Below are 15,007 nucleotides of genomic sequence, written 5' to 3' on the forward strand. Positions count from 1 at the left end.
AAACCCTGCCCAGAACCTGTTTTATTTCTGAGGTTTTAGGAAATAGCTGTCTTTAATGTTGCCTACCTTTCCTCCCAATCACAGACCTCCCAAATCCAAATATTTATTTTTAAAAAGCAGTTTCAGGATTCTGAGAAAGTCTCCTATTGCCTTAAACAGATTCTGTGCTGTACAACATATATGTAAGGACATGCATATTTCTAAAGCTCCGGCCAGCCAATCATTCTGTGCGCTGCTTTAATATCGATGCACAATCTGTCATCTTTCTAGGCGCAGATGAGGTTAGACTCAACGGAGTCGCATTTACTCCGCTTTGAGCATGACCACAACACAGAGCTGGAGAGCACTCTCATCCACCTGGAAGAGGAGCAGCAGAGGTGAGGTTGCCATTTGCTTCTGGGGGTTTGTTTATATGGTACATTTGTATACTGGCAATACTGCTCTTCAGTGATCAGCTGATCAGTGGTTATGGTAGCCTCCTTTGAAGACACACTTTCATCACCAGTCCGCTGGTTGAGGCAGAGAGAACACCTTCAAAGAGGTTTGCTGCAACTGCTCAGCGCTGACAGAGATCCCTGCTTTTGAAAGCACCATCAAGAGTTCCTTTAAGCTCCTGATAGACAACTGTATCCTGCCCCACATCTGATGCCACAGGATGTCAGGTGTGGGGCAGGTGGCCATGGTTTGTACCTGGGACCCATGCTGGGCATAATTAGACTCGTATGCTGGAGGTCTCCCACTGGTGACTATTTCTTTAAATTGTGGTCATGGTATTTTATCCATAGGAAAGGTATAAATTAATGTTCCATTTGAAGGGTACGACTGTATGTCATTGAACTTTCATTTGATGGTAGCAGCATCCCTGAATCTATTACTGCAAATCATGAACAATATTTTAGGTGTGTCAGATCCATATTCCATTCCTTTTATCCTAAGCTGGAGTGGGGAACCTCCAGCTCACTGGGCTTCCCCATTCGCCCATGAGGCCATTATGGGCAACCTTTACCTCCCTGCCCTGTGCCCTATACAAATAAGTGCAGGTCTTGTCCCAAAGGGTGGGACTTGCTCAAAACCCACCATCTTTTTTATTGTTTGGTACAATAAAATATGTCAATATGTCAATAAACAATATGTCATTGTTTATTTGTTGTGACTAACGTGGTTTATTATATATAAAGACATAGAGGAATTCTTGGATTCAAAAAAATATTTACTTTCATTATTATCATTTTGTGTGTGGGTGTCTGCACATATGTGTGTTGTATGCAATGTTTGGGAGGAAATAAGACGGTAAATAACAAATAACAGACTAAATATCGATGTATGCAATTTTTATTTCTTAATTATATTTAGTGGTAGTATGGCTGTATTGTTTTTTGTAACATAAAATCATTCAATAATTTTTTATTTTTTATTTAAAAAAAGAGGAATTCTTGGATTCAAAAGAACTAGTGTGCCGTATTGTGATTGTGGAGGAAAACACTGTCCTTGGCTTTCTAATTTTTTGTCTTAGGAGCACCAGTCTTTCCCAGATGAATACTCTTCTTCGGGAACAGCTGGACCAGATGAACTCCTCAAAACAAAGACTAGCAGGGGAGCTGGAGAGGGCAACTGCTGAAGTGCACAGGCTGAGGAGTGAACAGAAAGAGTCCCATTGGCACAAGGGCAGGGAGGTACAACATATCCTGTTGGTTGCTTTTTGAAATGCCTGGCAACATAATGATTAGAAATTCATTTGCTTCATGTTACACCATTGTACTATACACCTGTATCAGCTTTGGCACTGAGAGGTTTTTTGTGACCAATTCTTTGCTCAACTCAGCATCTTGTTGGGTCGAGTGTCCATAGGATCAGCACTTGTGCCAAGACCAGAAAATTCAGTCCGCTATCCCCGTTTCATCTTCATTACCTTCACTGCTTCAGCTCATGGTCCCTCCAGGCTGCTGTTTTATTATTTTGATATTTTATTTTTTAAAAAAACCTCAAAGCGGTTTACAAAAATATAAGAAAATCAAGAAAAATGTACAGCCCTATTTTAAAGCAGACAAAAGTTAAAATACTAAAACTGATTAAAATTACCTCCATTTTCTAAGCATCTAGGTAGGCTTGTCTAAACAGGAATGTTTTTAGCAGGCACTAAAATTAATACAGCCATACCTTGGTTGACGAACGCCTTGCGACTCAAACATTTTGTCTCCCGAACTCCACAAACCTGGAATTCGGTCTTCCAGTTTGCGAACGTTCTTTGGAACCCCGAATGTCGGATGCGGCTTCTGATTGGCTGCAGGAGCTTCTGGAAGCCAATCAGAAGCCGTGCCTTGGTTTCCAAACATTTTGGAAGTCGAACAGACTTCCGGAATGGATTCCGTTCGACTTCTGAGGTACAACTGTATTTCTCCAGTTCCAGTCCTTTGGGGAGTGCCATAGCCCGTATTCCCTCTTTCCTTGCAGTCCTGTCGTTGGCAGTGGGAGCTTTCCTCTGAATGCCTGTATAACATGTTATGTATTGAAGGAGCAACTGCTCTGGCTCAGGACTACAGTGTTGGCAGAGGGTTCAATCCCACTCTCCCACCCACCACCCACATTGTCCTGTTGAAGCCCAGCCCCCCCCCCCCGGCTGTTTACCTTAAAAACAAGCAAACAATGCTATTGCTAGTTGCGTGCATAAAAATCATTTATAGTTTGGCCCCCACTCCTTCTTTGGGGGGAGCTCCTTTTCCCTCTTCTCTTATTGTCCCCTCTTTTCTATCTCATAAAAAACCCCAGATCAAAATAAACTCTCTAGAAAATAAATGTTGGTTGTGGACGCTGCATTTTTGAATTTATTATGCATTGTAAATCCAGCTTGGGTTTGGCAGAGTATTTGTATTTGGCAAAATGCAGAGTTCCTAGTTAGCAAAGGCAGTGTGTGTTTTGGTTCAATGAATAAGCATCTCTCCTCTCGAAGAGGACACAGGCCAACTACTAAAGAGTTTTATCTACAAAACTGAGGGGCACCGAACATTGTACAGGGTTAGTGAATTCAGAATTGTTGTCATATATCAACAGTTTTGCCTTGGGTTTGTTTCCGAATGCATAGGATACAGCTTATTGTAACCTTACTGCACTGTTCACTATCTGGAATCTGCCCCAACCATTGCTTTCAGGGATATGCGTGGGTCCATCGGTGAAGCCAGTCTGCTGGTCCCACCAATAGGCCCATGCTGGCTTGATGCCACCTTGCTCTGTCCTTCTGCATCCTCGTCCAGATAAGCTGCAGCACACAGCTCATGCTCAGTATAGCTGACTAAACAAAACCTTACGCCTTAGCATTACTGCAAACACAAATAGCGCCATTTCCTAATCCTTCTCTCATGCCAGCACCTTTGTGGTTTCCTTTTTCTTTGTCATCCTCCCTTGTTTGGCTCTTACTTAGGTTAATGGCGCTGAACCTCCAGCACAGGAACAAATCCAGAATTCTTTCTTCCACCTGAAATTTCATGACATCTCCTATGCTGCTAGAAGGTTAATGCCACATCACTACACTGATGTTCCTGGCCACCAGAAAAAACGGGAAGTGTTCCAACACTCACAGTAAAAACCTCTTGGCCAAGTTGTCCTTGACTCTGCTGCTTCAAAGATAAATTATTCCCAATCTTCATAATTATCTTGCTTGTAAATGCCGGCTGTAAACAAGCTGTGTACCAAAATATGTAATACTTGGCCTTCGCCCATCACTTGTTGGGTCAACATGGACTATTAGTGTTGAAGTGAGAATTGTTACACTGGAGTCAGTTGTGCTTCTTGGCTCTCTGCTCTGTTGGCATTGTTTCCTTCATCTTAGCAGCTTCAACCCACTAACCTTGAATATTTTGCTACAATTCTCTGATTCTTTGGAGAGCCTCCCCTTCCATTGGCCTGATGCAGCTTTTTGTTCTTCTAGGTTCTCCCTGAACATGATCTGTCCTGATTGAGAAGCCATTTGTCTCTCTCTGACTCTCTTTCTTTGACTGCCCCTCTCTCAGAACAAACAGAGTGATCTTGGCCATTCTGATTCCATAACGGGCTGTTGGCATTTTTAACCCAGTGACACTTCTATCATGTCATATTTGCCACTGCTTTAGTATTTCCATACCCTATTAACCAGATGTAGTAGTGCTCTAGTTAAAATTGCTGTTGGATTACCCTTCCATGGAGCTGAGACCACCAAGGCATTGCTGGAGCTCTTCCAGTATTATGAAAGAGCTCCTCTGTGAGAAGGAGTCTGGATCCAATAGGAAACCTTGAAAACTCCAGTTCTGAACAGCAAAGCCTTTGGTGGTGTTATTTATTTATTTATTTATTTGGACTGCAGAACAATAATCTGTATGTATAGACCTTTTTTTTTACAAGCACCGAGACATACTCATGTGTACAGCAAAATATTAGCTCATATATACGTTGGCCAAGTTGTGAGCTCAGAGCTCTCATTTGCTCAGCCAGAGTTGATGCCAGCCTCGCTACAACCTTGGAGAGGAAGCATTTCGTCGAGTTCCTGGTTTGCATTTTAACAGTTTTGTTGTGTGTTTCGGGGATGACGCAGCAGTATCCCTGCCTGGCTTGAAAGTGCTATTTATTGGAAACTGAAGGTTAGTTGCAAGTTATTTATTTAACATTTTCTGCCTTACTTTTCCAAACGTCCATCGCAGCTTGCAAAAGAAGAAGTGCCAGGAAAGCAATCTAGTGTAGGTAAATTTAAATAGTATCTTCTGTAACCCTTCTACTTGCCTGCAGCAGGGCAAAAACATTCTGTTTCCCCATGCCTTACTCATATAGGACCTTGAACAGATTTTGGAAGATGGTTTAGTATAGCGAGTAATACAAATGGGGGTCGGAGGGAGGTAACTCTCTGCAGCTCTCAGTTAATAAAATGTTGACGTGCTGGGACCGGTGACATGTTCGTATCCTGTTCTCTCCGTCATCCTTTGCAGAGTTACAGTTCCTATTTAAGCAGCGAGCACAGTGGGATCCTGCTGCTGTGGCGTCAAGCCGCCACACTCCGTGGCAACTTTGCAGAGCTCCGTACAACCATGGAGAGGTGGGTTCTCCCTCAATGTAGCAGCATTGCTACAAGAGGGACCCTGAGGGCTCTTTAGAAAATGCCTGAAAGATTTGCCTCTGCTGTTGACGCCTTCATAGCGGGACCTCGTTGTTTAAAAATATTGAGTGTCATCAGCTCCCAAAACGCCAATGCGAAGCATTGGGGGAGGGACAAAATATATCCCAGTTTCTGGAAACCACAGCAGAGTATTGCGTGGACAGGCGGAGTCCCCCCAACCCCAGGCGACCCCCGAGTGGAATAATGACTCAAGACAACGTGCTATGGGATTAAAATTCACCACAACTTTATTAAGTTTCAGGCTCAGGCATTGGGTTTTTATCCTTGCCAGTCCCCAGCTGGGGATCTGGGGGACTTCAGGGTTATCCAGAATGTGTGGGGCTTGGGCTGGCTCTGGAAAACATATGTTCAAGCAGATAGCCCGCTCCCCATTTCACCTCCATTGGAGGGGAGAGCAATGACAACCTCTCAGCGTATGGCCAATGCCTCCCCTCAAGACCCCTTTAACGGGGAACCCTGGTATCACCGCCATAAGGGGGGGGGCATGGGTCACCGCTTCACGCCCCCCCCCTCCAATTAGGAAGATAGACTAAAGGATTCCACCGAAGCCCTGAACCTGCAAAGTTGTGACTTTTTGCTATGGGAAAGGCAAAACCTGCCAATGCAGGAAAATTCCTTTCCGGCCCTTCAACAGCGACCCTGACGTAGCAGGGCCTGCATACCTGTGGAGAAGAGGTTAACCTGCAAAGAAGGGAGGGGGGGTGGGAGAAGCTCTGAAACCAACTGCTGCTTCACAGGTAAGATTCTGTTGTGTGGGCAGGATGGTCCCTCCCCTTACCTGGCCAATCCCCTGGCAACGCCTCCTCAGGCAGGATTGGGCGATTGGCTGAGGTAGGCGGAGACCTCCAGGTATCCAGCCTGGGAGGATGAAGCCAGCCCGAACTACCAGGAGTCTCACTGGGATCCGGGGGGCTGTGTGTGACCATGCAAAAGGCCATTTGATGTGGGAGCGGTCATTGTGCCTGGGTTCTGCTTGTGGGTTTCCTTCAGGCACCTGATTGGCCACTGCAAGAACAGGATGCTGGACTAGATGTAGCATTTACCTGATCCAGCAGGTTCTTCTTACGTTATTATATCTGAAAACCGTGACCCTATGGCCTAACCCTAAATAGAACCCATCCCAGCTTTCAACTGGAATTTCTGGCTCTCAGCTGGCCTTGCCAGAGACAAAATGTGTGAATGCTGAATGAGAAAAGATTTTTACTCCCTCGTTACCAGAGGTCTCGCTGAGGCAGGGACCGACATGGCAAGAGCTGCCCGCCGCCTCCAGACTGCCTGCCTCAACTTGGATTCCAACCTGCGCCTCTCGGAAAGCAGCTCCACCTGTTTGCTGGAGAAGCAGCTTCGGGAGAAAGTCCGGGAGATGATCCAGCTGCAGAGCCAGTGGGATGGAGAGAAAGCTGAATTGAACTCCAGGTTAGAAGAGCATTTGCAGGTGCCTCTGGTCTTTGGGGCACACACTTTTAAAGTGGGGTAAAAGTTTGCCCATTGCTATATCCAGCGTGGGTGGCACTGTGGTGTAAACCGCTGAGCCTTGGGCTTGCCAATCAGAAGGTCTGCGGTTTGAATCCCCACGATTGGGTGAGCTCCCATTGCTCGGTCCCAGCTCCTGATAACCTAGCATTTTGAAAGCACGTCAAAGTGCAAGTAGATAAATAGGTACCGCTCCAGTGGGAAGGTAAACGGCATTTCCATGCGCTGCTCTGGTTTTGCCAGAAGCGGCTTAGTCATGCTGGCCTCATGACCCTGAAAAACTGTCTGTAGACAAACGTCGGCTCCCTCGGCCAGTAAAGCGAGATGAGTGCTGCAATCCCAGAGTCGTTCGCAACCGGACTTAACTGTCAGGGGTCCTTTACCTTTACCTTTATATCCAGTAGAATCAACCCACTGATTGCAATGGGCTTGTTAGTCAAGTCAAGTCAATGGATTTCAGTGGGTCCACCCTGAGTATGACCTATTAGACACAGTCCAGCTCTCTGGGTCTGTGATTCATGACACAATAATGTGTTGTTGTTATTGCTGTTGTCATTGCATTTATATTCCACCTTTCCTCCAAAAACTTCAAGGTGGCGTACACACTTGTCTCCCTCTCCATTTTATCCTGACAACAACCCTGTGAAGTAGGTTAGGCTGAGAGACGGTGACTAGCCCAAGGTCGTCCAGTGCTCTTCATGGCTGAGTTGGGATTGCACTTCCTTCAAACGGCATGTAGTTAAACTATGGAACTTGTGATGGCCACCAACTTTAAAAGAGGATTGGACAAATTCACGGAGGACAAGGCTATTGACAGCTACTAAATCACAATGGCTGTGTTCTACCTCCACTGTCAGTTGCTGGGAATCACAGGTGGGCAGAGTGCTATTGCATTCCTGTCCTACTTACAGGCTTCGCATGGGCAACTGGTTGGCCACTGTGAGAACAGGATGCTGGACTAGATGTGCCATTGGTCTGATCCAGCAGGGCTCCTCTTATATTCTTAGTCCCTCAGGTCCTAATCCAACACTTTAACCACTACACCACACTGGCTCTCTTAGAATGGAAGGCAATTTTAATGGAGGGGGCACTCTGTGTGATGTCTATGCATACCCAGCTTTGGCTTCCGGTAACCCAGAGGTGGCATTGGGACAAAACAAAGAAACATATTTGCATGTCACAATCTCAACAGTGAGCAGTGACCAGGGCACTTAAACAAAGGAAGAGCTGGCAGCCAGGTCAGGAGAGCCATTGATGCAAGCCGGCATGGTGGTGCCCAAGTTGAATAGCAAGGAGCATTTCGAGCCAGCATCCCCTGCAAGGTGGGTTCCTTGGAGATAGCAGCCCCCAAGCTGGAGTCTTGAAGGGACTAGCGCTCTCAGGAACAAAGGCTTCACACTTCCCAGTGCTCAGCTGCCAGTGCAACCAATACCACTGGCAAGAAGTAACAGAGAGGCAATGGAGTGCTTGGTTCTAGCCCAGAAGACTACTCTTTGAGGCTCTCTGCTCCTCAGGGAGTGGGGCAGAGCCTGTAAGGGAGCCTGGTCCAGGGTGGATGTAAAGGTGAACTGGGACCTAGGAACTATTGGAAAAAGTTGTCTGCTCTCTGGGATATCTGGGGGGTACTATAGGACTGTAAATCTGACAACTCTTGTTCTCCATTGGTTCTTGATCTTGAATTGGGTCCACACCATCCGGATTCTTATTCACTGTTCTCTCCATCAACCCAAGACCTCTTGCTGAATCTGCTTTCTCCCAGTCCTTGTGTGGACTTGTCCTGGACAGTACATAGTGGGAAGGGAAGCCTTTCTGAAGCTACTTTCAGCTTTTAAAAATTGTTGTCAGCCTCTGACCCTGTATCCTTTTAATGTGATGTGTGAATTTGTGGCTTAATGATCCCAAGAGTATGAAGAATTGAGTCTTTTGAGGTCATATGTTTTCACTCCTGATCAATCCGCCACCTATGCCTGGTTTGTGTCTTACAGGATTGCAGAGTTGACCACGTTAGGAGATAAACTTAAAGAACAGAACGCAAAGAAAGAGAAGACCATCTCTGCCCAAAAAATGGACATTCAGAAATTGGTATACGTACCCACAAACCCCCCTTTCTGTCACTCTCTCAGGCAAACACACATAGCCTTACCGACATATACATCCTTACAAAAATGCACAGCCTAATACATACACACTGGCTTGCACTGCCACACACACCTGCCTTCTCATACTTTCTGTGCCCTTTCCCCATGTCCATTTCTGAGAAACTGCTTATCTTTGAACACTAGGAGGCCAGTAAGACTGGAGATCTAGAAGAGGTGAAGGACCTGAAAGAAGAAATCGAATATTTGCAACATAGCTTGAACAGCATCACAAAGGTGTGCGGAACTTTTACCTACCCTGTAATCCAGTTAAATTGTTATATATTCATTCATAAGACAACTCTGACACACTCTGTGTAATTTGATGGTAGACATCTAACTTGAGTAGAAATTGATGCTTGATTCACTTGGAAGTTCTTACACAAGGCCAGCTGAAATTAAAGGGCTCTATAGTGAGAGAGAAACCTATAGACCACCATCTGCTTTCTCTCTCACTACCACTATTTGTTGGTGGTACTCACCATCCTCCATTGGGCTTCTGGACATGCATCAGTGGTGGGCAGTCTGCAGTCACTGTAAACTCGAGCTAAGTCTGTTTTCCATCATTGGTGGCTGCCAGCAGTGTTAACATACCCAAAATGTAAAGTCTCTACCCATAGACACAAACCTCTAGCCTGATCCAGACCCAGTAAATCTCATAGACCTGTGTTGGAATCTGCCAGGCCTCTTTAGCAGTCTCTTCTTACAACCATAGTCTCACAGAGATAGGGTGGGGGATGCGGGGAACACACTTAGTTCAACCCCAGTCTCATTACGGTACAACAACTTGTGATTGATTTGACTGGCATTCACTTCCTCTCCACCCTCCTCCTAGCTGGCTTTGTCTGAATCCAAGAGCACAGGACTCGGTTCCTTGGAAAGCACAAGAACCTCGTCAGAGGAAGACACCCTATGGCAGACCTCCCCTCTGCGCTCCAGCTCTCCCCACCGCCGGCGGGTATCACCATCCCGGGCACACCCTTCATCACTTCAGAATGCAGCACTGCAAGCAGTTCGTGCTGCTATCCAGAAATCACAGCAGCACGAACAGGTTTGGATATCCTGAGTTTACAGTTATAAATCTTAGAGAGAGAAAGTACAGTGATACAGTCATCTAATGCTTCTACCTCACAGTTATTTCAAAATATGTATAAAACTGTAAATTTCACAGTATTGAAACCAGGAGGCGCTGCAACAATGGCCTCCCAGCTGCAGCGTCACTGCTGCTGTTTACTGGGAGGGGCGAGACAGTGAGGTTGGTGCTGTGCAGGTGCACCAAGTCTGGCACTTTTGCTGCTTCGCCCACACTACCCTGACCTTGCTGGATTTCGCCAAGAGAAATTGGCAGCTCCTTCTGCCACCCCCTGGAGCTCTTGGTGTACCTGATGCCACAGGAACTCTCCCCACCCCCACCCCCACCCCCCAATCCTGGCCTTTGTCAGGGCAACAGCTGCAACACCCTTTTGCACCCACTCTTAGTGTCCATATCCCTCATGGATGGAGGCATAGCCAAATGATGGAGCTCAGAAAACCATTTTTCAGAGATAATGAATGCAATGCCTCTTCTGCACATTTTGGGTTTACCTAAACCACAGATTTCTGTATTTATTTACAAAATCCGGCTTCCCTGGCTATAGAGACTCAGCTCCTCAGTGTCAGTGAAGGTGTTGATTGCAGCACTTGCCCATCTGTTAAATGGGGTATCCCCCCCTGTGCATATTGTGTTGTATGATGTGGAAGGGGCTTCCTGCTTGCTCCCTCTTTTTTTAATGAACAGGAGTTGCGTGTGCAGCTGGAGTCTTGCCAGGATGCCCTAGGAACTGTCAAGAAGCAGCTCGCTGACTGCCAGCAGGAAGCGCAGGCAGCAAAACAGCGGCTGCAGGAAGAGAGGCAGGAATATGAAGAGCTGACCCGGTCACTGGAGGATTGCAGGAGGGAACTGCAACGCTGGAAAGCCTCAGTGGAGGTGCTTGGAAGGTGAAAGAGGGAGCCTTCAGATCTGTTAATGCTTTTGAGTGACATGGCTCTGACTCAGTCCTTCAGGTGGTTAAGTAGATTGTGACCATCAAATAAGCATCTCAGAAAGGAAGCCATTGCCCTCTGTAGTGACGCGTCACTGACTGGAAACTCTCTATGCCTTGCATCCCTTCACATCTGAGGAGGGTCCACAGCCCAGAGATAAGAGCATATGTGTTGCATTTAGTACTTGGCATCTCCAGGCATGGCTGGGAAAGACTCCTAGAGAGCCACTGCTGGTCACCGTAGACCAGCCTCTGCCAACCTGGTCCCCTCCAGATGTTTTGAATAGCAACTCACATCAGCACCAGCCAGCACATCTGGAGGTGCCACAATGGCAAAAGCTGGTGTGTGTAGATTATACTGAACTAAATAGGCCAGCTGTGTGACTCAATATAAGGCAGCCTCCTGTGCTTACCTAAGGGCAGCACATTCATGATACAGTTTGACTTGGGTTGGTGGGTGGATGAGGAATATTGTACAACTCACTTTTCCATAGTAACAAAAAGGGGTCTCTTGTTTTGATGATGTGATTTCACACCTCTGCACCCATTTCTGTTGTGGTCGTCAGCCAAAGAGATGTAAAGTGATTCTTAAAGTGATGATGAAACAATGTCTTTGGGAATAACATGCATCAGCATTCGTTGCTGCCAAAGGTTATCAAATGCCTCTCCCCGCTAGCCCCAACAGTATTACAGCGGTGTTATTTATCTTGGACGCATATAAAAGGGTATCTGTGAAATTAATTTGTCCTAGGAAGGTCATTGGGTAGTATGGAATGGCACCTGCTCTGTTGTTCCTTGTTGGAGATTTAAAAGAAGAACTTTTGCCGCATTTTGGCAGGCTCCCCCTCCTTGCCCCTGTTTAAATTATTTGAAGGATTCACTAAATCAGCCTTCCCCTAACTGGTGCCCTCCAGATATTTTTGAACTACAACCGGTTGGGGAAAGCTGCACTAAGTTGTATGAGAAGTGTACAAATACAATGGATGGATAGATGGAAAGGCAGGCAGACAGGTAGGTTGATAGAGGCATTTTTGCTGCAGGTACATTTCATGTTACAGCATATTTGAGTCTGGATTGCAGCATTCAGTGCTCCTGGCTTTTGGCAGAGGTCTGAATGGATGGCTTTTAGTTGCTTTGCACTATGTTTCTATGATTTTGTCCCCTGCCGCTGGAAAACTTTTTTTTCTGTTCAAGGCCTTTGGTGGGGCAGGATTAATTGCCTTCCTCCTGCCTGCCCCTTCTCTGCAAGAAACTAAGCCCACCTACTTGCAAAAGAGAAATGGCGGTTGGTCACTAAAAGCATGTGGAGGAAGCAGAGCATGTATTTCTACCCCAAGACAAACTGGGGCCCGTTTTCAGGGTGCATTATCTTGACCCCAGGTTGCTTATATTTTGTTTGTTTTTTCACTCCCCAGAGAGAAGGAGGCCGCAGAAATGGCAGTGGAAAGCCTTAATCAGCAGCTCGATTCCTCCTATCTGGAGGTGGAGCGGCTGAAGACTATGAATGGAGAGCTGCAGAGACAGCGAAAACTCCTGGAAGAACAGAAGGAGGATATCATTAAGGAAAGGGAGAGAACGAAGAAGGAGCTGGAGCGGGGGTGAGATGCTGCAGTTGTGTTCCTAGTACTTTGATGCAGAAGGCAATCCTGCTCTCTGTGCTGGTCTTCAAAGACATGGCAGGTCTTTTTTCCAGATTCTCACACTTGGGCAGATAGATAGCCTTTGCTAATAATGTTGGGCGTAGTTCGTGTGAATTATCAGCGCTGCAAGTCATGCTAGCTGTCTTCTGCTTCAGAAGCAGTGAGCCTCTGAATGCCAGTTGCCGGGGAACAAGAAGGATGTGGTCATGAAAGATAGCTGTAATAATGGAAATAAAAAATTGAACCCCAACGACATTAATTGGCATCCCAAGGTGTATCGGCACAGTGAGTTAAGTGTAATCTGGCTTGGCTGGTGCAAGGCATAGGTAGACCTTTTCTTCTTCCTCAGGCAAAGATCCCTGGAGCAGCTTGAGGAAAGGATGTCTGCCCTGAAGAAAGAGCTGGTGACAGTCAAGGAGTCTTTGAACCAAGCCATGCTGGAGAAGGATATGCTAGAGAGTGCGAAGGAAGGCTTGAGCGGAGCACTTTCCAAAGTAAGGGTGGCCAGTAGGCACATTCCATATGCCAAATAACTCTCCTCCTGTCTGTTGCCTTAACTGAGGATATTGTCCTCCTCCTTTATGTTTCTAACTATTACTGACATGGCCCCCAACCCCAGCATCTATTTGCTTTTCTTGGAAAACAAAATCTTGACTTTTCTATATGTGAAGTAATTACATATAGCATTGTAAAAGCTATAAAAGGATTTTATCACACATAGTCTTGTGTAGTCAGATGGGAAAGGAAGCCAATTAAAGAAAAGAGGCGACAGCCTTAAGAACAAAATATGGGATTGTCCAAAGTCAAGGATAGGAACAGGCAGTGGCTAAGTGCAGAGGTTGTGCAAAGGCAGGACTCGACTGGCAGCAAGGACAAAGACTTGGGAGGCAAAGGTACAAAGCACAAGTTGTACAACATTTACTGCTTTTGTATATTTCTTGTTTAGCCACCTTGAACTTTTCAGGAAATGTGTTTTTAATCATCGTTAATTCAGTTTATTAGCCACCCATAATAAGAGTTACCTGGGCAACATGCAAAGTAATAATAACAGCAGCTTAGTGCAACTGGTAGCCTGTTACTGTCCACTTCTAGTACCAGGGAGCCTGGAGGGAGAGGCTAGTATTGTCCCACCAGGCTAAGGCCATAGATCTGTAATGGTTGGGTTCCAAGGTTTTATGGAAAAGCCCCTTGCCAAAAGTCTCAGGAGCTTGGTTTATTGCAAAGCCATGCCAGGCAGAAAGGCACAGTGCCCTTTTACTCTGGAAAATGTCACCGAATATTTGCTTTCCGCGTGGGCTTCTATTAGTGCCTGGTATTGAGGAAGGGGAAAGAGAATGAATGTAAAATCATAGCTGCTGTATCTTGATAGCCAATGCTGACAGTTGACTGTGAATCCCAGAGACTGAGCCAGGAGGGCAGCATTGCTGAGTCTGAGACAGTCCAGCACCCTAGAAGAACTAAATTTCATTCCTGACAGCTTTGGTCCCTTATGTTTTAAGGGGAAAGCGGAACTGTGGGTGAGGTGCCATTGCATGCCATCACATCATCAGGACTTGATATTTGAAAACAGTAAACTGTGTGCTAAGTTTAATCTCTTTTCTTGGAAATAATGTGCCTGCCAAGGCCATGGTCCAATAAAGTGTTAGGGCAGGCCCTGAATGAGTAACTATTTTGGTAAAACACTCTTGTGAACACTGCCCTAGCAGCTCAGATTGGCTCTGCTGAAGTGAGTAGCAGATCTCTTTGCCACCCACACTTTGGCTAGAATGAACTTTCAGGGGGGAAACTATATTTTCCTAACATAATATTGCCTGGTTATGTAATGAACTTGATCTTAAAGAGAAAAATAGTGTTAACTTTTGTATGCACAAATGCTAAGGATTCCCTCTTCTCTTTCTTAGTTTCAGGGTGTTTTTTTGTGTGTGTGTTTTAAAGGCACTGATTGGTATTAAATTGAATGTGGAATGGACAAATAGATCCTTTTAAAAAAGTTTGGCACGGGCCAGATACAGATACAGATACATTTAACAAAGAAAAAACCTCAAGGATAGATTTTTAAACACACACAGTAATAATAAAAAATGCTCAAACGTGGCAAAAGAGAGGAGGTCCTCAGACCACTACATAATGGACAGTGGGTATTTATTCTTTCAGGTTTGAAGTATAAGTCTCTTGGCCATAAAAGTTCAAAACATTCACTTTTGTTTTCCTGCTATTAATCCTCAAGCTATAGTAATATAGTTTAAAAGTACCTGAACATCTGCAAATATCAAATATTTTGCCCATGCAAAATTTACATGGACAGCAACTTCAGACCAAAAATAATATATATCACTGGACGTGCCCACATCATATGCCTCAACAAGGCCCTTTTAGCATTACGCTTCCAGCATCTATCTGGATTGGACCGTGTCTTCCTGTACAAATGTTGTGGAGTCTAGTATTCATGAAACTTTTTGTTTTTGCAGGCTCAGTCTCAATTTCAAATCTAGAGAAACTTTCAGGACAGACTGTAAAGTAGTTTTCCATTGTTTGGGTTTTATAGCACATTCTAATTACCTATTCCACAACTCGCCCAAGTTCCTAAAATCTACTTTATAA

General features: G+C 45.4%; 1 protein-coding gene across 7 annotated transcripts in view; it reads left to right on the forward strand.

Annotated features, from left to right (window-relative positions):
- CROCC2 (ciliary rootlet coiled-coil, rootletin family member 2) overlaps nucleotides 1–15,007 on the forward strand; it is an 85,849-nt gene that overhangs the window by 16,634 nt on the left and 54,208 nt on the right. For all 7 annotated transcript variants that reach the window (XM_083443066.1, XM_083443067.1, XM_083443068.1 and 4 more), the window contains 10 exons: nucleotides 271–377; nucleotides 1,514–1,673; nucleotides 4,950–5,056; nucleotides 6,356–6,553; nucleotides 8,596–8,692; nucleotides 8,893–8,982; nucleotides 9,581–9,796; nucleotides 10,523–10,722; nucleotides 12,182–12,364; nucleotides 12,756–12,900. In XM_083443066.1, the coding sequence (XP_083299192.1) occupies nucleotides 271–377; nucleotides 1,514–1,673; nucleotides 4,950–5,056; nucleotides 6,356–6,553; nucleotides 8,596–8,692; nucleotides 8,893–8,982; nucleotides 9,581–9,796; nucleotides 10,523–10,722; nucleotides 12,182–12,364; nucleotides 12,756–12,900 (1,503 nt within the window). The remainder of the gene's footprint in view (nucleotides 1–270; nucleotides 378–1,513; nucleotides 1,674–4,949; nucleotides 5,057–6,355; nucleotides 6,554–8,595; nucleotides 8,693–8,892; nucleotides 8,983–9,580; nucleotides 9,797–10,522; nucleotides 10,723–12,181; nucleotides 12,365–12,755; nucleotides 12,901–15,007) is intronic.

The sequence above is a fragment of the Podarcis tiliguerta genome, assembly GCF_965153285.1.
Source record: "Podarcis tiliguerta genome assembly, chromosome: 5".
Lineage (NCBI taxonomy): Eukaryota > Metazoa > Chordata > Lepidosauria > Squamata > Lacertidae > Podarcis > Podarcis tiliguerta.